This window comes from Electrona antarctica, assembly GCF_951216825.1.
Source record: "Electrona antarctica genome assembly, chromosome: 18".
NCBI lineage: Eukaryota > Metazoa > Chordata > Actinopteri > Myctophiformes > Myctophidae > Electrona > Electrona antarctica.
The window spans coordinates 45,644,655-45,672,232 of record NC_136799.1 but is presented as its reverse complement, the minus strand read 5'-3'; the positions used below and the strand labels follow the sequence as shown (position 1 = coordinate 45,672,232).

General features: G+C 43.8%; 3 protein-coding genes across 3 annotated transcripts in view; all 3 read right to left on the bottom strand.

Annotated features, from left to right (window-relative positions):
• LOC306941928 (ankyrin repeat domain-containing protein 6-like) overlaps positions 1 to 3,314 on the bottom strand; it is a gene marked incomplete at its 3' end in the record, with an annotated part of 44,828 nt that extends 41,514 nt beyond the window's left edge. Inside the window, exon 1 of the mRNA XM_079527566.1 lies at positions 3,219 to 3,314. Within this exon, the coding sequence (XP_079383692.1) occupies positions 3,219 to 3,231 (13 nt within the window). The 5' untranslated portion in view covers positions 3,232 to 3,314. The remainder of the gene's footprint in view (positions 1 to 3,218) is intronic.
• An 8,112-nt stretch (positions 3,315 to 11,426) lies between these two features.
• On the bottom strand, positions 11,427 to 12,254 carry LOC306941927 (putative charged multivesicular body protein 4B-like protein CHMP4BP1; the record flags this gene model as incomplete). Its single annotated transcript, XM_079527565.1, has 1 exon — positions 11,427 to 12,254. The coding sequence occupies one exon, from the start codon at positions 12,252 to 12,254 to the stop codon at positions 11,427 to 11,429; it is 828 nt and encodes a 275-aa protein (XP_079383691.1).
• An 8,798-nt stretch (positions 12,255 to 21,052) lies between these two features.
• LOC306941926 (uncharacterized protein) lies at positions 21,053 to 25,718 on the bottom strand (the record flags this gene model as incomplete). Its single annotated transcript, XM_079527564.1, has 5 exons — positions 21,053 to 21,358; positions 22,914 to 23,011; positions 23,639 to 23,782; positions 24,288 to 24,560; positions 25,697 to 25,718. 5 exons carry the CDS (start codon positions 25,716 to 25,718, stop codon positions 21,260 to 21,262), a joined length of 636 nt encoding a protein of 211 aa, XP_079383690.1. The 3' UTR covers positions 21,053 to 21,259.
• Between the last annotated feature and the right edge of the window lie 1,860 nt (positions 25,719 to 27,578).

Sequence of the window (27,578 nt, the reverse complement as noted above, 5' to 3'; positions counted from 1 at the left end):
TTCCAGGGAAGCAAATATTTGAGTTAAAAACGTTCACTGTGAAAGAATATATATTTGCGCCACATTTTCCCGATTTTTCAAAAATAGCAGATCTACAAGCTCGTAGCGCGGCACTCGGTGCCGCGCTATGAGCTTGTAGATCTGCTATTTTCCAATAGCTAAAGCATAACATTAATGCTTAAAACACCAAATGGGGTTCCCGCCCAGAATGGCTTAAATTAAGTCTTGGGATCATCTTCTGCATGCGTGCCTGCTTTGTTATAGCTTCAGTAATCGTATATCTCTGTCGCATCAGGGAAAGGATAAGCCTTATCTATTTCTAGGACCCACAACCTGATATAAAGATTTGTATTAAAATGGTTCATTGTAAGGTTGTGTATACCTCCTCAACCCATGGATGTGGACCCAAAAACATGGGTCGTGAGATGCAGACAAATAGAGTAATGTCTACCATTTTATATATAAGACGCCTTGAGGGCGAGAAGCGCCAAGGTCGCGTGCACGCATCCGGTGACGGCAGACTCCTGGGCGAGCGCTGGCGCTTTGGCATGTTGGGGGGGGGGGGGGGGTCAGATCAAGATGAAACATATGGAATGAATTCTGTACTGGCCATATATGGAGCGTGTACATTTGGAATGTCAGAACAGGTCAGCTCCATATATGGAGATCCAAGGGTGGCAGCGGGGGGCAGTGTCTTAATTGTCAGGCCTGTTCGAGAAGTCTAGTTTTCGACGGCTGCATTAATAACTTTGGGGCAGGCCCGCACCTAGAGTTTAAATGGACAGGTATCGGCCAAAAGGGAGACATCGAAGAGGAAGGATGGATGGGGAAGGATCAACATATGTAATGTCAGAACAGGTTCTGACATCTAAGGGGTTGAGGTTTGAGGTTAGATGTAGAGTTGCTGGCCAATATTGATGACATCAGGGATCTCCATATATGGGCTTAATTGCGACAACAGGTCGCATTTAGTATGATCTCCATCCCTGATGATGTCACGTGATGTCACAAACACCAAACTTTTTTTAAATTTGAGAACATTTTGAAAAGCCGCCATTTCCGGTCAATGAGCAGTAGTAATAACATTGGAATCTACACGGAGCTGGGCAGGCCTTTTTTACAATCTGAATCCAGGCCGGAGCTCTGGAGAGCTCTACATCCTCAGCTCTGTGCCGTCAAAGAAACGTTGTTTTGACCAAAAATGCCATCTGGGACAAGGAATAGGAGGTACAGGCGATTGAAATAAAGGGATAGAATGGATTCTTATGGGGCCGATGATCTAAGATGGGCGACGGAGTCTTGTGACAACAACAGCTAGCTACCCGGTGCTAACGTAAGTAGCATTATAGCTCGATCGAATGAATGCACTATAAAAGCACAATTGACAAAGGTCTTCGGCAATGGCGGTAAGCGTTAGTATCAAAATTAGGCTTCAATTGACAAAGGACTTCGGCAATGGCGCGGAGGGTGTTAAGGCAACCGGCCAGTTCCACGTGCTGCACAAGGTGCCCTTTTTTCACTTGAGCACCTGCCCCTCTAAATCATGACAACAAGTGTGCACGCCACTGCATATTCTCTATACATGTACACAAAGATCGTGACTTCAAAATAAACACATTAGCCTGTAGAATAGATAAAGGTGGAGGTGGAGAGTATAGCAGTTGGCCCACATAATGATTCCCCCTCGTCCACACACCTGTGAACCTTCACAGTCACTGTGCCAACAACACACAGAGAGGTCAGTAAGCTTAATTAGCACCTGGTGCTTTGTGGTTCTATTCAGCAACTACAACCAACCAACCGAGTCACCAGTGTTGTTTCCGTCGACTGAAACTATGGCGAAAAATGTTCGTCACTGATGAAAACTAAATGGAAACTAAATGAAAACTTAAGCTATGATGACTAAAACTAAGACTAAATATATTGACAATTTTTGTCGACAAATAAAAACTAGACTAAAATGTTATGAAGGGACCAGTGCACAAGAGATCCAGTATAAGTCATTTTACAATAAGTTGCATGCTGAAAATAGGCGGGTAGGGATGGGGGGCGGGGCAAGCGTGCAGACGGCCCCGGTCACAAAACAGTTAATCAACTAAGAAACTAACAGGAGGTCGACGGGCCGAACCGGGGCCCGTCGGACTCAAAGGGACCCAGGCACAGCCTCCGTGCCTTTGAGTCCCACGGGCCCCGGTCGGCCCCTTTGACCCAAGCTATTGAAAATAGCAGATGACTAAAAAAATCTGATTTCTCTTTTAGGTCTTGAGCTAAAAAGTTTGGGCACCACTGCTGTATACAGACAGACAGACAGACAGACAGACAGACAGACAGACAGACAGACAGACAGACAGACAGACAGACAGACAGACAGACAGACAGACAGACAAAGCGACCCCAGCTCTCATCATTATATACACAGCAAATGTGTATATTTGCTCTGTACTCAGTGTATGGTAAACAAAGTGGTTCCCAAACCTTTTCCACGTCAAGGACCCCCAAAATTGATGCCGTCGTAATGACAGTTTTTACACATGCTGAAAATAGCCGATCTACAAGCTCCATTGACAATGAAGGGAACATTTACGTCATCTTGTCCCTAGCCTCGATACCCAGGCTTTCATTATCTTGTCCCTAACACAAACATTAAATGCCATTTAACAATAAAGAGAAATCAATGTTTGTTTTACATCACCATTACATCACCTAATCAACACGAGTTAGACTTTAACATATCAGCGCCCCTCACTTCACACGGGTGTGATTTTTTCATACTTTTTTTGGCAAATCACAGCGGCAAATATTACTGTTACAAAACACGCCTTCTAAATGCTGACCTAATAAGTGCTGTGGAGGTAAATATGTTGCAATACAGCAACAGCTAATGTTACAAAAAGGGGTTCCCGGATTGTATAAAGGTTTTAATGACAATGAAAAACGTATTTGATATACTTTGAGCTTGTCGATCTGCAGCTTGTTTCTGCGAAAGTATTTGAGTCCCCACAATAAACAGAAAACCGTAAATACACTAGTATAGAGCCCTCCGGGGGACTCCGCTCAACCATATGGGGTTCAAGAGAGTCCCATTCAGGACGGGAACTTGCTTGTAGATCTGCTATTTTTTGAAAAATCGTTAAAATGTGGAGCAAATCTTTGAATATACTACTATTATTCTTTCACTGTGAACGTTTTCATGTAAAAAAAATGTGATGGCTACTCACTGCGATCCAGCATGAAGCCATTAGAAGGTCAGGATGAGTATAGAGACGATGCCGGCGGCTGTATACCGGCGGTGAAAGAGAGAAGACAAAACGAGACTGGAGGGTCGTGAGACGGAACAGGGGGGGGAGGGAAATAGAGCAAGGCATGAGATAAACACAGCAGCACACAACATACGTGTGTACGCAAATACATGGAGGCACGCACGCACACACACACACACACACACACACACACACACACACACACACACACACACACACACGCATGATTACACACACACACACACACTCATTCACCCATCTGTCAACAAGAGCCACAGCATCAACCCCACAAATATAAACAACTCCACAAATTATATTAAACGACTAAAAGCTTGACTTGAAGACTTGGCACGCTTATATAGTCAGTTCGGTTTGACACTGCGATCAAATGATGCAAGATTAAAAAAAAATGAAAAGCTAAATATGGGTCATTGTTTACAGCTTGTCCAGAAAATGACATACCTATGTGTGTTCTGTAACGAACGGCACATATCCCTATGAGTCTCTCTGGCAGATCTCCTCAAACGCATTATGTGTGGATTAGGATAAAACACACCCAAATGAAATGTCATGGCTTTGCTCTGCATGCTGGGAAAGTATTATTATTATTTTTTAATCCAAGCATTCATTGCGGGGGGACAAGTAATTACACTCACTGAAACAACTAATGATTTATTTTTTTTGTGCTAAATAAATCAAACTAAGACCTTGCGCGTATATACGTACGTATGTATGTATGTATGTACGTATACGCATGCATGCGCGCGTGCGCGCACACACACACACACACACGAGACAGACAGACAGACAGACAGACAGACAGACAGGCGGCGGAACTGCGCGGCCTGGTATTCCTAAAGTAATCGAAGTAAATTATGCTTAAACGGTTAAACCTAACCTTATTCCTAAACTTAACCCCAGTAAAACTATGCCTAAACCTAACCCTATACCTAAACTTAACCCCAGTAAAACTATGCCTAACCCTAAACGTATTCCTAACCTTATTCTCAGTAAAACAAAATAAAGATTACAAGAACCGCCGCACCGAGCTGTCGGCGTGAGGTCGGCGGAGAAAAAGCTGGGGCGAGATGGAATTGAGGCGACCGTAGCTGTTACCCACTGAAACCACTGTGAAAGCATAGTTTTAGAAAACTTTTCTTGTAACCACCGCGCTCTGACCCGTTCGAATCATATGAAAAATAACGGTACACTCCAAGAGTTTTTAGTTTTTATTGTTGCACAATGGAAGACAAACATTTCACTGTCAACAAAAAAAAAAAAACGCAGTCTTGGTGTGTGCGACCCATTACCGTTACCTTTGAAAGCATAGTTTTACAAACTAAAGAACTTAGAATAGCCTATAGAGGTTAGGAAATGTTTTGACTTATTAACTAACATTACTCAGCAAATAGTTCCACGATGTAATACATATACCTGTACATCAAAACAATTTCAAGTTTTTCTAAGTAATTGTCTTGACAAGAATAATGAGAGGGGACTGAGGATGGGAAGAAGACAGTTGAAGTTAAGCGCAATATGACAAACTAATCAACTATGATCACTTTGAATCAAGTAGAATTTTGTTGAACAAGCAAACTCCTGTGGAGTGCAGTTCAACTGCAGCCTCAGACCACATCAAATAATACTTAAAATAGCCAATAAACGAAAATATCAAAATCTACCAGTGGGGTTCCAGGTGGTCCCCAGCTAAATGATGGAGAGTTGGTATATAACCAAATGGACCCTCCTTATCTTTAGCTCTTGAGAGTGTAAAATGAAACCAAATGCCATACCCGTACATTATTGTTAAACATCTGCATTACTTCGTTTACAAGAAGTACTGTTACACAAAGTGAATGCAGAATAATTGTTATTTTGATCACCAACGTTTGAAATGAAATGAAATGAAATGAAATGAAATCTATATTTACCCAGGGTATCTGGGCTAAGCTCAAGAACTTGTTTCCAGCCAGGCCCTGCTCATAGAACACATTTCATCGTAGTGGTTGATGCCTTGTTCAAGGGCATTTCAGCGGTGGTAATTTTAACGTGTCGGACGGCTGGTTCGAACTGGGAACCTTCCGGTATCTAGAACGCGCCGCTATCCGTTCGGCCACCGCTGCCACTGTGTGTGTGGCTGCACTGATTTGGCGAAAGTGAATGCCAACGCACGCGCGCGCACACACACACACACACCCACACACACACACACACACACACACGTGCGCATGCACACACACACACACACACACACGCGTGACGCACGCACGCACACACACACTGTTGATGTCGGTCGAAATACAGTTAGTTGAGCTTAGCATGCCCGTTAGCATGCTGCTAACGCTAGTCGTCTCGCCAAAACAAGCCTCACGCCCTGCGAAATTAAACAAACTGTGCTCCAAAATACAACAGAAAAAAATAATAATAACAACAACACGTCGCTTCGTTTCGAGCAGTTCTTTCTTTGGCTGTGTTGTGTGCTAACTCCCATAGCCTGGAGGGACGCTAACGCTGCAATTGGCTAGTCGGTTGCCAGGCAACGGGCAGTACCTGAGCGTGTTTGTTTACACTATTAAAAGACGCGTGGCACTACATTGTGACACTGCAATGTTGACGTCAACACTGCGAGTGACAACGTCATGGCTGTTGTTGCCATGGCAATAGAGCCCCACCAATCAGACGTTCTTTGCCATGGCAACAACAGCCATGACGTTGCCACTCTGCATTGTTGATCATCAACATTGCAGTGTCACAATGTTGTGGCGCAAGTCTTTAAATGCTGTAATTTGTAGAGCACACGATTTATTCACCAGCCTCCAGCTCACAGAGCAGAACAGAATTAAGTGCAGAGTAGATATTTATCCGTACTCTTTTTGCTTGCTGAAATGGCTACATTCATCTCGGTCCCAGTGAAAAGGTCGTCCAATAAGGTGGACTTGGTCAAGCCGCTGTCCGACGCCGTCTCGGCAGCATTTCCGGACGGCGAAGCCCGAGAGCGCCACCTACGCTCCGTGAAGCAGCTGAACGGACTCCGCGAGGAGGCCCTCATGGCCACGGGTAACGTGGACAGGGCGTCCCTGGACGTCCTCCTGAGGTACTACGACCAGCTGTGCGCCGTCGAACCCAAGTTCTCCTTCTCTGGCGGCGACGTAACGTTGTGCCCGACATTCACCTGGTACAGTGCGTTCCGCAGAGGCCCTGCGGCGCTTGTCGGCCGCTCGGCCAAGCTTTCCCTGGCCAGCGTGGCCTACGAGAAGAGCGCCGTCCTTTTCAACGCGGCGGCCTTGGCGAGTAAGCTCGCTTCACAATCACAGCAAGGCGTGGACCGCGGGAGTGATGGACTGAAGACCGCGTTGAAACACTTCGAGCTGGCCGGCGGATTGTTCGCTCACATCAGGGACACGTTGGCCCTTGACGAGGAGACGACCACGGACCTCTCCCACGGGACGCTGGACACTCTCTGTGCCATCATGGTGGCCCAGGCTCAGGAGGTCATCGTCCTCAGAGCCACCTCGGTTCATTCCAACGACTCCAGCGTTGCCAAGCTGGCCATTCTGGCAGCGGAGTTATACGACGACGCTTTCTCCCGATGCCAGAACAACACGACGAAGCTTCCTAAGAAGTTCCGCTCGGTGCTGGCGGCCAAGCGGCGCGCCATGTGGGCCCAGGCCGAGCTACATCAGAGCGCCGCGGCCAGGCGGGTCGCTTGTCTGCAGCGCGCGGCGGAGCTCCTGAAGACCTTTCGGGCCAAGGCCAAGGCCATCACGGCACCGCTCAGCCCGAATTTCACGGACCTGTTCGAGGAAATGGGTCCCGTGGCAAAGCCGGGGCAGCCCGGGTACAGGGGACACGACATCACTGGCCCTACCACCCCTAAGCCCAGGACGGTCTGTACACAGCGTCCGCACCAGCACCAGCCTCCCGTCGGACCTTCGCCGCCCGTCACAAGAAAGCATGCGATCCGGGAGGCCGCTGCAACGACACACAGCGACGCAACTGGACTTCAGTCGCATCGCAAGTTGGCCTGGGGGGCAAAGTGGGCCCCAGGGTGTGGGCACAAAAAAGACTACTCAGTAAGGCATGAACCGGCACCAGCAGCAGCGGTCACATTACAGGACAGGAGGCCGGCGAACAACCAAACAAGTGTTGCTCATTCGCCAGCAGCAGCAGCGATTGCACGTCCCTGCCGTGTCCAGAGCGTCATGTCCAGAACCCCACCATCCAGCTCTGACAGGTTCCTGTTCCCCAGTGATTACACCCTCCTGGAGTGTCCAGGTTGCCATGTTGAGTGCACCGTAAGCCAACACAGGGAGCTTCTGTCTCACATGGACTACTGCCCACAATTGGCATCTCTTTGTGCACAAAGAGAGATGTGTTCGAAGTGAAATCTAATTTAATCCATGTCCCCAATTTGTATTGAGCTGCCATACATGATTTGTACTCTGAGGATATATTCTGTATATTGTATTATATTGTGTATAGATTCTGTATATTGTGTAGCCAGCTGGCTCCAGCCATTGAGTTGTAGTTCAATGTTTTTTAAAAAAAAAACTGTTTTGTTGATGTTTTGTTGTTATTGTTTTAAATTGCTGTGTCTGATAATCCCATGTGGGATGGGTCAATAAATTGTCCGGACACGGAAATAAAATATTCATTCATTCATTCATTGTAGTTCAAATGCATTATCATTACATTGCTAGGATAGGATACTTGAAACTATTAAAGGTATACTTCAGATTAATTTATTGCATACTCTAAGTATATTTGTAATACATTGATAGTGCAGTATATTTTAAGCATAATTGCTATTTAGTATTTGATATGTATTGTTAATGCACTATAAAATAAATGTAATGATAGTATACTTTAATGACATCAGCAAAAGTGTACTTCCCTTACTGTAAGTATATTTGTAATTAAATTGTATTTTTTCATCATAATTTCAAACATACATTAAAATGTATTAAAATGTGTTTTTGCACATCTTTAGTGCAACTAAGTACAACTTAAGTTTTTATGAAATAATACATTTATAATAAATGTACTTTTGACAAATAACAGGTGCGAAATAAGAGCATACAATGTATAGTGAAAATGTGTATTTCATGTTCAGCATCAGCACACACACAATATTATATTATATAATATATAGCCTAAATAAAAATGACACGTAGGCTAAATCAAACCAAGCAGATCTACAAGCTCATAGCGCTGCACCGAGTGCCGCGCTACGAACTTGTAGGTCTGCTATTTTTGAAAAATCGTGAAAATGTGGCGTAAATCTTTGAATATATATTCTTTCAGAGCGAACGTTTTTTAACTAAAATCTTTGCTTCTATTTTCAGATGGGGGTCGGCGGCCAAATACATCCAAATACATGTAATATTGAGCACCACTGATATAGAAACATGAGGTATTTCAGAAAACCGTCAGGATTTATTATTTGAATTTCGACGCCAGATCTAAATGGGTTGGCCCCCCTCATCTTACCTATATGATAATTGTGCAAGCAGTTAAGTGCTTGAGAGTGCATACATGGAACCAAATGGACCCTTACAGGGAACCATTTAAATTTGGGGTCAAAGTTGGGCACTTTGAGAACTGATTATCAACTCTTATTTCAAGCACCGCTGTTTCATACCATGTTTTAACACATACTACTCCCTAGCATATTCGATTAATCTCTCAGCGTATCAATTTGTTTAAGTGACAAAAGTCCGTTTTGAGAAAATGATGTATGTATTACAGTAAGGGTAAATTCAAGTGTGATTATTAGGGGTCTAGCCCAAAGGGCGTAGAGTAGACCCCTTATTCTTTCCATACAGGTTCCGTATTTGTTTTGCAGTTTTGGCAGTTCTGTGCTGTCGTTTTCCACGAAATTCTGCAATATCGTAGAAGGCTGTGAGAATCCCCCGGGAACTGAAGCTCACAGTCATTCCTCGTCAAAATACCTCTTACCTTTAGATCTTCCAAAAAGTAAATTTTCTATTTCGTAGTTTTTTTTTAGGGGCGCTTTAGCTTTGTCTGTTGAATTGAATTGTCTGAATTTTAGCGATGATTTGATTGGCTGAGCAAACTAAGTACATATTAATTATAAAAAGTGATAAGAAAAAGTGCAGAAAATTGAAGACGCCAATGTGCCATGTGATTGGCCGGAACCACATTTGTGATGATTTGATTGGCTGAGCACGGAATATGATGTGTGATGATGATGTATGACGATAAGAGTGATTGTTCATCCCATTTTGGGCGGGGACCCCTTTTGGTGTTTTAAGCATTATGTTATACATTAGCTAAATATCAGATCTACAAGCTCATAGCGCGGCACCGAGTGCCGCGCTACGAGCTTGTAGGTCTGCTATTTTTGAAAAATCTTGAAAATGTAGCGCAAATCTTTGATTGTATATTATTTCACAGCGAACGTTTTTAACTCAAATCTTTGCTTCTGAGGGGTTCCTGGAACTACATATTTTCAGATGGGGGTCGGTGGCCAATTACATATCATTTTTGGGGTCCTTGACATGATAATATTGGGCACCACTGATACAGAAACATAGGTATTTCAGAAAACTGTCAAGATTTAGAAGGCATTTGTAGAATCGTCCTCAGGTCTAAATGGGTTTTACAAATGTGTTGGTCCACTAGTGTTGTAGCAAGTCCAGATGGATGATAGGCTACATCATCATACATCACATTACGTGCTCAGCCAATCAAATAAATCATAGCTATATGGGGTACAAACAGACACACAACGCTGGGCATAGGAGGGGCTAGCGCTCCTTATATTGGTCACAAAGTGCATGTGAATGGAACATAATACTTAAACATCAGACAATTATGGTTAAACGTTAAACCCTGCATATCCAGTCATTTTGGAGCATAAACAAGAAGTTGAAGGCTAAAAGTATAAGTCTGATAATGATGTACCGTGCATGTCCACATCGTGTATACTTTATATTACTCAAGACCATTTTCCAAATATTGTATTCTTTTGAGGGGTGCTCCATGTGCCCAGCTTTGTGCGTGCGTGTGTGCACCCCATAGCGATGATTTGATTGGCTGAGCGCCCCATAGCGATGATTTGATTGGCTGAGCATCCCATAGCTCATCAGCTGAGGGTGAAGCTGAAAACGTGGGATAAAATAGGTGGGATAAAATAGGTCTTAATTAATTAATTAATTAATTAATTAATTAATGATTAAGATACCATCTCATCACACACCCCTGTCGTTAGAGGCAAACAGGCTTGGGTGTCAGCTAACTTAAAGGAACAGTTCACCAATTTTAAACGTATCTTCATCTATTTTTGAGGGGCGCTCTATATACATACAGGTTTAATGTTTGTTTTTAGTTCAATGTTTGTTTTAAAAACGCCATTGACAATGAAGGGAATGAGGGAATTTAACGTCATATTGTCTCTTTATTGTCAATTAATGGCGTCGGCACCGTTTGTTTTACATCACCGTCACATCACCTATAATCAACATGAGTTAAACTTTAATATATTAGCGCCCCACACTTGGGGGTGATTTTTTTTATTTATTATTATTGGTGGTGGCGGGGGGGGGGTAGCACCCCTATGCACAGCTTTCCGGGTTTGTGTAAACACAAACATTGAAAAGACAAAAGCGAAGACGGAAAATGAGGACGCAAATTGTGATTGGCCAAAATGAGATGATGCATGATGATAAGAATGCCCCTCACTTCACACGGCTGTGATCTTTTTTGTCTGAACATTAAATCTTTTTTTTTTTTGTGAATACAATCTATAAGGTAGAGTTTTTAGAGTTTAATATAATAACGTATATAATTGGAGTGTTATATGGTCTCCCTGATACTGACTATTGAGACATTTAAATCCTGTGTCCAGGATTTGACACGGTCCTGTTTCTGGTTTGACACCAATTCTGACCCGAAAGTCAAAATTATATTTATCCCCTGAGCAAGCAGGCAGCCTCTATTAGCTCACTGGTAAACATTTCAGCACTTTCGGCAGAGGACCAGGGTGCAAATCCAGGTTAGACCAAGAAAGTTACATAATGTAGCTTTAACCTGAATTCCAATCTATTCTAGACATTATATTTCCATTCTCCATCCTTTCAATTTGTGTGCGTGTGTGTGTGTGTGTGTGCGTGCGTGCGTGCGTGCATACGTGTTTTTCCCTCATCACAAGTTCAGTCTAGGCCTTTTCAGCACAGGTTCATCTGAAGCCTCGTCTGTAGCATGCTGCTGTTGTTGTTGTGTGGACGTTGTTGTGCTGCAGTTCGTGGTAGGTAGGCAGAGAGGGGAAGTGGACCACCATGGGACCACCATGGGCGGCCGCAGCGTTCCGTCGCCGGTCTCCTGTGGAGACTCGGCCTCGGCGGTGGGCAAAGCGGAATCCGCCACCGCCGCGCTGGGAAGCGCGTCGACGACCAGCTCCAGCAGCTTCTTGTCCGCCAGCAGCTGCTGCTGCTGCTGCTGCTGCTGCCGTCTCATCTGGTCCAGCTCGGCCAGCAGCTGGTCCTCGTCGTGCACCTCCCCCCAGGGGCCCATGGGCTTGGAGATGACGTCGGAGATGTCCTGCGCCATCTCCTGCTGCTCCGTGATGGCCTGGATCTGGTCGTCCACGTTGTCCACGTCCATGTTCTCGTGCACGGCCCGCATGGCCTCGGCGGCGAACGCCATGTTCTTGAGCACCTGGGTGTAGACGTTGGCGTTCTCCAGCGCCTCCCGCTGCGACTCCACGTTCAGCATCTTGCCCTCGATCTGCTCCACCTGCTTCTCGTAGCGCTTCTTCCTCTTCAGGGCCTGCAGGGCCTGCGTGCCGCTCTTGTCGCCGACGGCGGCAAGAACGTCGCCGTCGGCGACGAGGATGTTCTTCTCCAGAGATTCCTTTTTGTCCTTCAGCATCTCCTCCGTCTCCCGGAGTTTCTTGATCGCCGCCTCGTGTTGGCCGACGGTTTCTTTCCGTCGACCGAATATCTCGTAGAATATGTTAAGGATCAGCGCCATGTCCGAGATGACAAAAAAACTACAAAGAAAACGACAAGGTGATGTTAAGACATTGAACAAAGGAATCCATTTCGTTCCAGGCCGTGGCCGGATGTTTTATGTCGCACGAGGGTGTTCACTCCTGTCGTCATCAGTGAGGTCACGATGTGAAATTTAAAGGACCACTTCACCACTTTTCAACCTATCTTCATATAATAGGTCCTCACTAATAATCATGAAAAAATGGCACGATTTCTTTCTACTCAGTCTGTGTCTCATAGGAGGGCCGTGGGCAGTTTAGAAACTGTCTTCCAGTGACATCATCATTAGGCAGATTTTTTTTAAACAAGATTTTTTACAAACATTTTTAGATTTTTATTATCGTGAGAACTATGGCTTCCATTTTCGCATTGCAACTTTTCAGGACTAGTAAGCCTGCAGTTTCTTTTAGCTTGTATTCCCCATCGATGATGTCACTGGAAGACGGTTTCTGAACTGCCCACAGCTCTCCTATGAGACACAAAATTGCGCCATTTTTTCATGATTATTTGTGAGGACCTACTACAGGGTTCCCCAATTAATTTTCCGCAAGGGCCATATTTTGACTAGGGTACCAGGCTGGGGGCCGAGACCGCACGCACAAGGTCGAGTCCTTGCCCTGAAAATTCATTTTCAGGGCAAGACCCCATTTGAAAAGGATGCCCAGTTTGACATGCATAGGCTACTGACCCCCATGTAATGCCATTTATATCTGGGACCCCCTAAAAAATAATTATTCCAGGGGCCACAAGGGGGCGCTTCGTGGGCCACAAATGGCCCGCGGGCCACCTATTGGGGAACCCTGACCTACCTGTACTATATGAAGATAGGTTGAAAAGTGGTGAAGTGGTCCTTTAAGAGGCTATGTGCGTGACATCATCATACCCGGAAGTTATACACCTACTGAGTGGCAAAAAGAACAACTTTCTGGCCTTTACAGCCCATACATCCAAACAGAAAGGTCCTATTAGATTGATAGTTAAACTCACCAACATGGTACTGTAGCTGTACAGAGAGCTTGAATTATCCTCTATCTGCAAAGTTTTTGTTTCATACGAATCCACCGTAGGCATGTTATGAGCTACTTTCTGCCATGAACATCCGTGCAGGTGAATACTTTTGCTAAGTGCTGGAGTTTGGAAGCGCTCAATTTCAATAATGCAATGTGCTGCTGCCTCCTGCATTATGTGCAATTTTCGAAACAGGTGGCGTACTCCAATCCTCCATGCTGCTCAATGTTTTTCCACTCGGGTTGTATTATACAACGTATAGTGTCAGGAGTAGAGACCACCCTCTGCCACTCCCTGTTCTCAATCACCTCCTGCCTTCACTCAACGCCCACTCCCCTTTCACAATCCCCCGTATTCACTACACCTGCCCAGAGCCATCTAATAGAAGAGTTACGATATTGAGGGGGCAGAAACCGAGCGCTCGAGCGCTGTTCATGCAGCCTGAACTGAGACAAGCTGGAGTTGGAAATACATTTCAACGAGGGCGGCGCAAATAAGAGCTATTTTAAGCATGTGTGCAACATGACAACTGTTTTAAAGTATTGTACAGTAACAACTAAAGTCTCTTTAATGTTTATGTTGTACTATTACTACAAAACAATCTAAAATAAAGGGATTTAAGATCTTTAGAGCTGGGCTGTTGCCTGAGTCCAATGCATTTCTGCTTACTTCCAGTCCAGGACTTGTCCCAGTTGGTTGTCCCCACACTCTACAAGTCTATGTAGGAGAGCCGCCATTGGACTGAAGCCCCATGAAGTGAACGCAGTTTGCGTAACTCTGCCTATCTAAGGCTCTGCACCTGCCTCCTCTCACCACAGCCAATCCCTGGTCCAATCACCACAGCATAAATACACCTGCGATCTCTTTACCGACTTGTTTGTTTGCTTCACGACAGACCAAACACGGGCCTACTGAGCTTGTAGATCGGCTATTTTCGCTATTCTTTGCTTAAAATGTGCCATCCTCGTCCACCCAACCTCCTCCTTAATCGAAACCTTGGTGTTAACTTTGATCAGACCATGCTTTTAGACACTCGCATCAAACAAGTTAACCCGCACTTGTTTCTTCCACCTCAGGAACATTGCTAAACTCGGATCAATTATTGTCTCCTTCCCGGAACTAGAGATGATTATCCATGCCTTTGTATCCTCCCCCTTGGACTACTGCAACTCACTTTTCACCTGCCTTAACAAAACCACCATATGAAACGCCTCCAGCTAATACAAAATGCTGCAGCCAGACTGACTGCTCACCGGGTCTAACAGAAGGTGCCTGCACATCATCACACCAGTCCTGGCCTCTTTGCACTGGCTTCCGGTTAGTTTCAGAGTTCCATTTCAAAGTCCTAGTGCTCACCTATATAGTAAGAGAAATCTATGAAAATCTGGGAACTAAATCATTACCAAGAAATTTCTTCACCAATGTGTTTCTAAAGGTGTCTAATAACATGTACTAAAAGTTTGAAATTCAACTCCCGTGGGAAATTGAGTTATTAGCATAATATGTGACCATATACCCATAACATCCTATATAAGGCAAAAAAGTCCAAATTTCATCATTCTTTAAGTAGCATGTGACATATGAAACTAGGGTGTTTTCATGATTCTGAATCCATTCCAAGCATTAGTTTTGCACAAAAAACACTCCTTGGGAGGAAAACGGCCATAGCCGTCATCATAGGTCAGCACATTTGGTCAAGTGGATATGGCCTAATTTAGCTCAAGGAGTGTTTTTTGTGCAAAACGAATGCTTGGAATGGATTCAGAATCATGAAAACCCCCTAGTTTCATATGTCACATGCTACTTAAAGAATGATGAAATTTGGACTTTTTTGCCTTATATAGGATGTTATGGGTATATGGTCACATATTATGCTAATAACTCAATTTCCCACGGGAGTTGAATTTCAAACTTTTAGTACATGTTATTAGACACCTTTAGAAACACATTGGTGAAGAAATTTCTTGGTAACGATTTAGTTCCCAGATTGGTCAAATACCTGATAAAATGCCCTTACTAATAGAGCTCTACATGGTCAGGCCCCCAAATATCTCACTGACCTTGTCCCACGTTATGTGCCAGAGAGGGCCTTAAGGACGGTCTGCTGAACAGGGTCTGTTAACGGTTCCAAACACAAATCTTGGGACAAAAGGTGATGTAGCCCTAGAACGGCTCTTGCTGGTTCATACAGTATACAGTATTTCACATACAAGAGCCATAGAACGGTCCTACTTAATTTCTGGTCGGGTTCCAAATTGGCGGCCTAAATGTGATAAATGCTGCCACAAAACGTGTATTTAGTCAATTATCTCACAATCACACAATTGGCAGGTGGTGTGATTAATTACCCAGCACCTATCGCAAGGCACCTGCCAATTGTGTGACCCAAACGTTTGTGTTTCCCTGGTCAATTGGTGATAACGTCTGTGGTAAACGGGACGTATTCGTAAAATCAGTCCAGCGATCATTCCGGGCCCCTTTGCCCGGAGAGAAAGACGTCCGTGTGCATCTCGTGAAAAGGTGGAGATAATTGACTAAATACACGTTTTGTGCCAGAACTTTCACATGGATATAAAACTAGAGGACCATATTTCACTCCACGTCTTTGGAATTATTTAATGGGTGAGTACAAACGGAGCATTTATCACATTTAGGCCGCCAATTTGGAACCCGACCAGAAATTAAGTAAAAAACAAGAGCCGTTCTAGGGCTAAAGGTGATGGAGCCTTTCAGTTTGTAGCGCCCACTCTGTTATGTGGAATGCTCTTCCACAGGCGGTCTTGAGGCATAGTTTTGGCACTGTGGGCAGGTGCCAAATCGAGCTGGAAAGGAAAATTAGCATCTCCATGAAGCTTGTCAACATACTGAAGCACACAGTGCTGTAAAATATCAGAATAGATGGTTGTGTTGAGACTCTGGACATGACAAAACACAGTGACGATTTAGCAGTTATATGGCAGGCGCGCAGTTGGGGGGGGGATAATCACCCTCAGTTGTATGAGGTGGGGCGATCGTCCCCTCCACCTTTTTGAGCGGAAGAAAAGGAAAAAAAATTCAGGCAGCAACCAGTTCTCGTTTCAAGGCGTATTACTGCCCTCTACTGGTTTGGTACATGCACTGCAGCAGCTGGAGGCGGGATAGCTGCTGTTGATTGGCCAGGCCGTTTTGTGGCTGGGCATCAAGTCTGCCTGAGAGTTCCCAGATGGGAGCAGGAGGGGGGAACCCAGTGTACTCTCTGCTGCCCCATCTGGCGGAGTCAGGTTAGATGTCCCCCCCAAAAGTGGAGGGGATATCCCCCCCCAACTTGTGAAATTGTCGCACGCAAATACCCCCAAATCTATCCCCCCCAGTTATAAAATGCTATCTGCGCCCCTGTCTGCTGGCGTTGATCCACTGACACTGTGAAACTGTGAAAATGTAACAATGGTTTCAACACGGCCATCTTTTTAGAGTATATTGCCTTTGTACGTAATCTGTTAGGATTTAAAAAAGGGGTAAGTAGACGTTTGGGTTGTGTCATGCCTTGCCATGATGTAGCTCCAAACGTGGACAAGAAATCTAAAATAATTGCTCCAGTAATTAGAAATTGATAATTCAAAATATGCTCCTCATTGACTTACATTCTATGCTGAAACAGATCTCAAAGTCACTCTTTTAGTATGTACTGTAAACAAACACAAGCACAGTTCATTCAGACAATATAGAGCATCACCAAACCTAAGCTTGTACTGTTTTTTATTATAAGCTGTTTCAGCGCCGTACAAAGTAAGTCAACGAGGAGCATATTTAGAATGATCAATTTCTAATCACTGGAGCAATTATATTATTTTTGATTTCTTGTCCACATTTGGAGTTACATCATGGCAAGGTAACTATAACTACACAACCCAAACCTCTACAAAAGTGGCCTTGGACTTTTAAAACTAACTTGCACTGCCACCTTGTGGACAAGAGGGCTCCTGGCATGCTGGTGCCTTTAGTTTCTACAATTTTGGCTACAATAGACTGATTGATCAGCTGATTGGTGCTTTGGCTGCTTGCTCTAACCACTTTAATGACAATTTAAACGAATCACTTTAACGGTAAATGTTTTGTTGACATAACACAGTGGTTCTCAAAGTGGGGTCCGGGGACCACCATGGGGTTCCAGCCTCACTCCCAAGCCTCACTCCCAATCTTCCGCCGTAGTCTGAAAACCCACCTCTTCAGACTCCATCATGGCCCGTAGAACTTGCCCCGACGACCTTACAGGCGTATGCAAAGGCCCAACTTATGTAACTTAGATAGCATTTTATGTAGACACCTGCATGTGCCGTCCGCCTCCATAACGATTGGCGAGGTAAGGCCTATGCTCCGATTGGACCTATACTATACTGTACTGTATGTGTCCGTTGCATATTTTACCCAGATAGCCTATATACCTGTTGAAGGTCAGAGCGACAAGTATTCCAAATAAATACGCTGTGGCTGTAAAAGAAGACCAGGGACGTGCACACATAGACATGGGCGACTGTGGCTCAGGAGGTAGAGCAGGTCGTCCAATGATCCATGGGTCGGCGGTTCGAATCCCGGCTCCTCCTCTTGTCTACATGTCGAAGTGTCCTTGGGCAAGACACTGAACCCCACATTGCTCCCGATGTGCTGGTTGGTGCCTTGCATGGCTTCCGCCGCAATCGGTGTATGAATGTGTGTGTGAATGGGTGAATGTAATGCACAGTCTATGTAAAGCGCCTTGGATAAAGGCGCTATATAAATGCACCATTTACCATTTTTACCATTTAGACATCAAAGGGGGCTTCAGCCCCTGCCCTTTTTTCCTGAACGTTTATACACAGTATTTTGCGTTGAACAAATGTGTTTAGAAATCCATGTCGTTACACACCGCATCTCCACTATAGCTAAAGAGACCTGGGTTGCACCCCGAAAATAGCACCTGGGTTGCGCCCCCGAAAATAGCAGATCTACAAGCTCACAACGTGTCACGCTGTGACGCGTTGAGAGCTTGTAGATCAGCTATTTTTGTCCAAAAGTGCCCTCTTACAGGATTTCAGCCCCTGCCCCTCTAACACACGTCCCTGATGAAGACTGTGTGCGCAATTGTTTTTTGTCATGCAATGAGTGCCCGCTCCTATGCACGTGTTGTCCTTGAAGTAGGTGTGCCAGAAAGGGACATTTTTTTTAATTAGGTTTTATTCAACAAAAACAGTAAGTAACACATATTCAAGGTAATAGTCACACACTTAGGCCCAAAGGTTTTTCATGCAAACAAGGATAATTTAATCGAAATTGCAACCTGTAGATTTTCTTGCTACGTCATGCCCATGAAAGCTTTACAAAACGGTGCATTTTAGCAGTCAATAAAAATAGAATACAAATTCAACAGCAATAGTTCGTTATCGATATAGTTAAATAATGAGGTCTACAAAGTCAGAGAAGAAAAACCATTAAAAAAAAAAGCATGTTTCGTAAACTTGCACAGAAACAGCATATGGCTACTGATGACAATGTGACAGTGTGTTTAGATTGGGCTGACTGGATGTGTTGAAGGGGAATGTGTTTTACACATTATAAGAACATTGTGCGTCATTTCATAATGTGGATACTAACGCACAACAAAGGCCTTATTGGCTTAAATAATGTAATGTATTTATACCGTAGGTCTGTGTCCAATCATCAATCATTAGACATCACATAATGTCATTAATTCAGAGACCCAGAACAGGTGTCTAGATTGACACTCTAATAATGTTTTTATTTCAATGTATTTTTGTATTGTTATTTGTCTTGGTCTGATTCTTGACTCTCTTGCCTGTACATTAGAGCAATGGTTCCCAAACTGGGGATCGGGTCCCAAACAAACAACAGTAAACAAACAGTATAAAGTGAATATATACAGTATAAGTGTACTGTATATACAGTAGGGTCAAAGTGACACTTTGAATTTGAAGACCTTTTCTTTTAGCCTGGATCCAGGCCCTGCATCTCCAGCCACTGGTGATTTGTGAAACGAGTGTCAGGCTATAGACCTTTTTAATAGCTCTAAAGAAAATGTAAAAAATAAACTAATAATAAGACTGTACTGTAAGAAATGGTCAAACATGCCGAAGCCGAATTGTCAAATATTACCTAAACAATTGGCCACAATTGTGAAAACAACCGATCTACGAGCTCCTGGGCCACTCGAGTGGAGCACAGCAGGCTTGCCCACAAAGGTCTTGTGTCCGGGTAGCTCAGTACGTCGGTAGAGCTCTCGCCTTTGATCCCCGGCACCGCCAACTCAGCGTATGAGTAGCACGGCTATAGGGTGCGGCAAGTCGTGCGGTAAGTACTGGGAGCTGATGGTATAGGTGTAGCGGCGCTCCACCTCAGCAATTGTAACAGGGACAGACTCCATCTCCCAGGGGGTCTAGCGCATTCTAGCGGGGACAGACTCCATCTCCCAGGGGGTCTATAGCGCATTGTAACGGGGACAGACTCCATCTCCCAGGGGGTCTAGCGCATTCTAGCGGGGACAGACTCCATCTCCCAGGGGGTCTATAGCGCATTGTAACGGGGACAGACTCCATCTCCCAGGGGGTCTAGCGCATTGTAACGGGGACAGACTCCATCTCCCAGGGGGTCTATAGCACATTGTAACGGGGACAGACTCCATCTCCCAGGGGGTCTAGCGCATTGTAACGGGGACAGACTCCATCTCCCAGGGGGTCTATAGCACATTGTAACGGGGACAGACTCCATCTCCCAGGGGGTCTAGCGCGCATTGTAACGGGGATAGACTCCATCTCCCAGGGGGTCTAGCGCATTGTAACGGGGACAGACTCCATCTCCCAGGGGGTCTAGCGCATTGTAACGGGGACAGACTCCATTTTCCATGGGGGGTCTATAGCGCTCCTACAAGGGTCACAGCACTGCAGATACTTTTGGGCAGTGGTGGAAAGTAACTAAGTACTTTTACTCAAGTAGGCCTACTGTACTTAAGTAGAATTTTGAGGTATTTGTACTTTACTTGAGTATATTTCCAATTTCCAGTACTTTTACTTCTACTCCACTACATCTCGGACATCTCGGATGCTCTCAATTGCGACGCATTGAGAGCTTGTAGATCGTCTATTTTCAATATATTTTCTACACATTTTGAACTTGGAATGGGACATTCTGCAATATGAATGCTTTTACTTGTAGTACTTTAAGTACATTTTGATGCAGGGGCTGTTCAGGCAGGGTGCCCCGAGCTGGGAGGGATAGCATGTTCCTCCACATGTGTTGCTTATACGCCCTCCTGAGTAAACTGCTCACCGTCAGGTATAACCCATTTCGACCTGAGATCAGATTCTAAAAATGTCTTCTACATCCTGACAGTTTTCTGAAAAAGCTATGTCAGTCGTTCTTCGATTTTTTTCTTAAAATAGCAGACCTACAAGCTCGTAGCACGCCACTCGGTGGCGCGCTATGAGCTTGTAGGTCTGCTATTTTTCAATAGCTAAAGCATAACATAATGCTAACACCAAAAGGGGTTCCCGCCCAGAATGGTGTAATGAAGTGACTGCATCACGTGTATGGTGAGCCAACACAGAACCTCCCCTAAAGGAACAGTAGAGAATCTCTCCTGTTTAATTCTCACTGCTTGTTGCTTAATGCTACACATTCATCTTCCTCCAGGGATCAATAAAAGCCTTATCCCTATCTTATCTTATCTTATCTCAATCCGGGAACCAATTCGATAAAAAAAAAAGAAAAACGTTTTTTTCCCCTCCCTTTTTTTTGGTTGGATAAACATGAACTCGGGTTTGGCTCCTCCCCCTTTCCAATGCACTTCCTTCCATGATGTGCATCTGTGTGCATTCCTACTAACAACAACATCATGTTTTATAGGCAGGCAGCGCTGACATGGATTTGAGATATTAATCTTATATATCTTATAAAACCTAAAGGCGTTTATAGATTAAGAAGTTGTGCCAAAGGCCACCTGGAACGTGATCACCCGTATAGTCTCATGGTCTTGGGTTGATTCCCAGCCGTGGAGAAGGGTTCCATGACGTCCTCCTCGTCCTCGCCCCCCTGTGTCTCCTCTGTGTCCTGGTGCAATGAAGCAGGAAGAACATTTAGACCTGAGGACGATTCTACTAATGTCTTCTAAATCCTAACAGTTTTCTGAAAAACCCTATGTTTCTATGGCAGTTGTTCTCAAACTATTTCATGTCAAGGACCTCAAAGAAATATATGCATTTGCCCCGCCGACCCCCATCTGAAAATATGTTGTTCCAGTGACCCTCCCAGAAGCAACGATTTAAGTTAAAAATGTTCGCTTTGAAAGAGTATATATATCCAAAGATTTGCGCCACATTTTCACGATTTTTCAAAAATAGCAGAACTACAAGCTCGTATGAGCTTGTAGATCTGCTATTTTTCAATAGCTAAAGTATAACATAATGCTTTAAAAACACCAAAAGGGGTTCCCGCCCAAAATGGGTTAAAGAACACTATATGCACGATATTGAAATTATGACCGATATCCAATATCTCCGATTATTTTTGCAGGGTCATATCGGCAGATACGGATTCCGATACCGTTATATTACATTGTTGTATTATATTTAAATATATTGAACTCATTGCAGTGTTTTTTTTTTATTTTTATTTTGCTATAGTGAAAGATTAGTTGCTAGTTACTTTTGATTGTCGATTTCAAAACATGCATTAACCATTTCAGCCCTGTTTGTACTTGGTATACTTGAAAATGGCCGATCTACAATCTCACAACGCGTCGCGTTGTGACTCATTGTGAGCTTGCAGATCTGCTAAGCGTGAGTGTGGAACTATAGTGGCCCTCTGGAGTGAAAGTTGCTCACCCCTGGTATAGACTAGACTCTAGTCTCACACACTCACACACACTTTTCTTTATAGTTTCACGAGAATGCTTTCTTTTTTTCTGCTATGAGAGGGAGAGAGAGAGGGAGACACACACACACACACACACACACACACACATTCCTGGTACTCAGCTGTCCATTGTTAAGCAATTAACACTTTGTGTGCCCACACACCACTTTAAAAAAAAAACCCCAGAGTGCCCACGTTTTACATTCATTTTTTTGACATATTTTGTTTTGTTTTTATAAATGGCCGGCAGGCCGCATTGGGCGGCTCCGCGGGCTGCAAAAGGCCCGCGGATCGCCACTTTGACACCACTGGACTAGAGTATGGTACGTCTACTTTCACCACTGCACACAGTAGTAGAGTCAGAGTCAGACACACATCTAGGGCCAGTGGCGTGCACAGACATTTAGAGGGGCAGGTGCTCAAGTTAAAAAAGGGCACCTTGTGCAGCGCGTGGAACCGGCCGGTTGCCTTAATCCATTTTGGGGCGGGAACCCCTTTTGGTGTTAGCATTATGTTATGCTTTAGCTATTGAAAAATAGCAGATCTACAAGCTCATAGCGCGCCACCGAGTGGCGCGCTACGAGCTTGTAGGTCTGCTATTTTTGAAAAATCAAAAAAAAAAAAAAAAAGTTCATTTTTTTTCAAAAGGGCACATTGCCAAAAGGGCAGGGGGTGCTCTAGCACCCCCTAGTGTCTATCTGTGCACGCCACTGTCTAGGGCCAAAGTGTGCTATGTATCATATTGTCTTACCATGTTCATTTCCATAGGATGCTTGTGGAGCTCTAGGTGCTCCTCTGGCAGTGGCAGGTTCTTATCAAACAGTGGAGGATGTCTATGTCTCACCGTGACTACAACAAGTCACAACATCATGTTATTGTTATATTAGTTGTAACAAGACATACATGACAACACATACAGTACACCAGACTATAAAGCATATTAGTCAAAACATAATGTTAACACCTTGAGGGCTTTAAGTTGTTGTTTAATGTGTTTAATTCGCCGTTTTAAAATAATTCAAAAGAAAGGAGCGTATTTGTCGCGGACCTGGTGACGAGGCCGTCGCGTTATGATGACGAAACCGGAAATCAAGCCATCCTCTGGGCTGCTAGGGCTTCTGGGAAAATGAGCCCAATGCAAGTGGACGGGCCGTTTGTTTGGACTACAACATGCTGTGGAGGCTGTTGCCGCTTCGCATTGTAACGGCGGCCTGTTTTTCTCATCAACAACAAACCATCAGACTATTTTTAGCCAGATTTTCGTGGTTCAAAGCTGCAAATACTTTGGCGTTATGCTCCAAAGGTAATAAGACATTCTAGGCAGCGTAGCATATTGGATTAAATAGCGGGGGATGCGGGTTACAATTAAAGAAGGGCAACTTATTTCTCCTCACAAATAACTAGTATATAGTTGTTGATTTTAAAGGTGAAACAAAAATAGAAAGAAAAACAAACAAAACAAAACAAAAATCTCACCTATCTTGATGAAACACCAAAATCCAGACACAATAACCACCGAGAAACCAAAACCAAAGACCATCGTCAGAATGGTCCACAAATGGCATTTATCTCCAGCAACCATTCGGATTCGAGCGCGTCTGTCATCAAGAGTGTGGCCATCTGCAATGGGAAAGAATACACGATCAAGATGTGTTCGTCCAGTAAATAACCCATTTTGGGGCGGGAACCCCTTTTGGTGTTTTAAGCTTTTTTTTTTAAATAATTTAGCTATTGAAAAATAGCAGATCTACAAGCTCATAGCGCGGCACCGAGTGCCACGCTACGGGCTTGTAGGTCAGCTTTTTTTTTAAAATTGTGAAAATGCGGCGCACATCTTTGAATATATTCTTTCAGAGCGAACGTTTTTAACTCAAATCTTTGCTTCTTGGGGGGGGGGTCCCTGGAACTGCATATTTTCAGATGGGGGTCGGCAGCCAAATACATATAATTCTGGGGGCCCTTGGCATGAAAAAGGGTTGAGAACCACTGACATAAAAACATGAGTTTTTCAGAAAACTGTCAGGATTTAGAAGACATTTGAAGAATCGTCCTCAGGTCTAAATGGGTTAAATCATCTAAACATCGTGGCATCGATTTGATTGTGGGAAAAATAAAGCTCTCTCACCCCACAGGACAGAGACGTTGTTGTGATTCCTTGTCTGCGCTGCACAGACATACGTGCTGTCGTCGCCGCTGAGGATCTCTGCGGTCAGTCTGAAGATCACAGCTCCGTCTTCTCCAGTCGGCAGCGGTCCAGTGACTCTGACCTGGTTCACCGTGGGAGCTCCCCCGTCTCCGCTCAGAGAGACCTTCAGGGATCTGTCACGGCTTGTCACGTGACACCTCAGGGACACCTTCGCTGTAGTGCCAGGAATGGCCTTTGCGAAGATGCGCACGTCTGGGAGACAAAAGTGGAATCAAGAGATTAACCCATTTCGAACCTGACAACGATTCTACGAATGCCTTCTAAATCCTGACAGTTTCTATGTCAGTGGTTCTCAAACATGTTCATGTCAAGGACCCCCCAAAAATGTATGTAGCCTAATTGGCCGCCGACCCATATCTGAAAATATGTTGTTGTTCCAGGGACCCCCCCAAGAAGCAAAGATTTGAGTGTATTATTATTATGTATTATTATGTATGTATTTGGCCGCCGACCCCCATCTGAAAATATGTTGTTCAGGAGCAAAGATTTGAGTTAAAAACGTTCGCTCTGAAATAATATATATTCAAAGATTTGCGCCACATTTTCACGATTTTTCAAAAATAGCAGAGCTACAAGGCACTCAGTGCCGCGCTATGAGCTTGTAGATATGCTATTTTTCCAATAGCTAAAGTATAACATAATGCTTAAAACACCAAAAGGGATTCCCGCCCAAAATGGGTTAATCAAGTGTCTGAGTGAAAACATGTGGTGGTGTAAAGTAAGTATAAGTACATTTACTACTAAGTAGCCTACTGTACATAAGTACAATTTTGAGGTACTTATTTTTTACTCCCGTCAGTATTTACAATTTGCAATCCTTCTGCTCCACCATATATCACTCCAAGGAACATATTGTACTTTTACTCCACTACAATTATATAAAAACTTGAGTTAGGCTACTAGTTATTTTGTAGATGTTTTTATTATTATGATTATGAAACACACATTAACCACTCCAGCCCCATATATTTCTGCCAAAATAGCCGATCTACAAGCTCACGATGCGTCGCCATGCGACACATTTTGAGCTTGTAGATCGGCCTTTTCCAATGATTTGTATACATTTTGAATTTGTGAAATGGAAAATGCTGCACAATGGGTATAGTATAGGCTACTTTGACTTTTGGTATATGTTGATAGTTGATACCAAAACGTTTGTACTTTAACTTTGAGTATTTCTGCATTGTGGTATTGATACTTTTACTTAATAAGACATGTGTGAGTACTGTGCGAGCGTGCGTGCGTGCGCGTGCGCGCGAGTGCACGTTGCTTGTGTCTGCGTGTCTGCCTGGAGTGCCAGCATGTTTGCATTTTCTCCAGACCAATACCTAAACTATCCTTAGTTGTCATTCTTACCTGCATCATGGTCCCTTGGTTTTAACTTCATTTGCTGCAACATTGAGGGACACTGACTCTTGAGAAAGTAACCAAATACATGGTTCCTCGTTTGTTTGTTGTTCCAGCTGTGTTCAACTGCGTCTGCCGATGGAGACCGGGACGTCCATTTGAGCGAGTGAGGGTCAAAGGTTATGAAGTCTACGCCGCTCACGGCCCATTTTTCGAAAGCAGAGACGGTTCCGTTAGTTGAGCGGACACAGCCGCGCTGTCGCTGGAGGACATCTATACCAAACAACGAGACAACGTTATCTATTCACTTCCACTCATGCAATAACATAAGAGCTAAACCAGGCGTGGGCAACTTTGACGATGGAGAGGGCCACTATATTTCCACTCTCACTCCAGGAGGGCCACTATATTTCCACTCTCACTCCAGAGGGCCACAGTGCATATTGTCGTAGCAAAAAATAGCCGATCTACAAGCTCAAAGTTCATAGCGCGGCACCGAGTTCATGCCGCGCTATGAACTTGTAGGTCTGCTATTTTTGAAAAAATTGTGAAAATGTGGCGCAAATCTTTGAATATATATTCTTTCGGAACGTTTTTAACTCAAATCTTTGATTCTGGGGGGGTTGGCGGCCAAATACATATAATTGTTGGGGTCCTTGACGTGAAATCGTTTGAGAACCACTGATATAGAAACATTGCTTTGTCAGAAAACTGTCATGATTTAGAAGACATTTTGTAGAATCTGGTCAGTCCAAAATGGGTTAACTTTCCTCTAATGGGATATATATAAAAAAAATATTTTCTTGTGAAAATAAACACATGACAATTTGACAACTCACCCACTGGCATGTTGGTCAAGTGATGAATCTGATAGTAGGATGCTACCATATCGCCATATGCCGTGCTTCTCCAGTCTTGAAATATGTCAGACCGTGTTCGGTCTTCACAACAATACGAAGCTGCGACTCCATCAAATAAGACCTGCTGTCCGACGTGTATTTGGTCTCCAGCCTCATCTTTGAGCCCAAAAGAACGGAACTCTAAAGAATGGGAATCTGAAAGTGGGAGATGTGTCAAATAATGTCACGCGTGAATTGAAATGGTTCTCAATCAAAACCAGTGGTGGTGGAAAAAAGTACTCAATTGTTTGACTTAAGTAAAAGTATACCAGTACTGCAATTTAGAACTACTTCGTTACAAGTAAAAGTACGGACTTGAACATTTACTTGAGTAAAAATACAAAAGTATCGGCATCAAAATGTACCTAAAGTACTAAAAGTTAAAGTATTCATATTGCAGAATGTCACATTTCACAAATTCAAAATGTGTAGAAAATCTATTGAAAATAGCCGATCTATGTATATGCACCTGTATTATACTTATGTATTATGAATGTTCATCGATAGAGAAGAGAGGCAGACATCTCCCCTTGTGTGTATTGTACGTATATTGTCTTGTCTTGTCTTGTCTTGTCTTGTTTTGTTTTCGGTTGTATGTATTGTCAATTGTCAGTTGTCCGATTAAAATTCAATAAAACGTAAATTGAAAAAAAGAAAATAGCCGATCTACAAGCTCACAATGCGTCGCAACGCGACACATTGTGAGCTTGTAGATCAGCTATTTTCAAATGGCCTTAATGTATAGGGTTGAAGTGGTTAATGTATGTTTTCTAATCAAAATTAAAATCGCCAAAGTAACTATAGTAACTAAAGTTTTCAAATAATTGTAGTGAAGTAAAAGTACAAATTGTGGCTCTGAGCTGCAGTGCAGTAGAAGTAAAAGTACTGGGAAATGGAAACACTCAAGTAAAGTACAAATACCTCAAAATTGTACTCAAGTACAGTACTTAAGTAAAAGTACTTA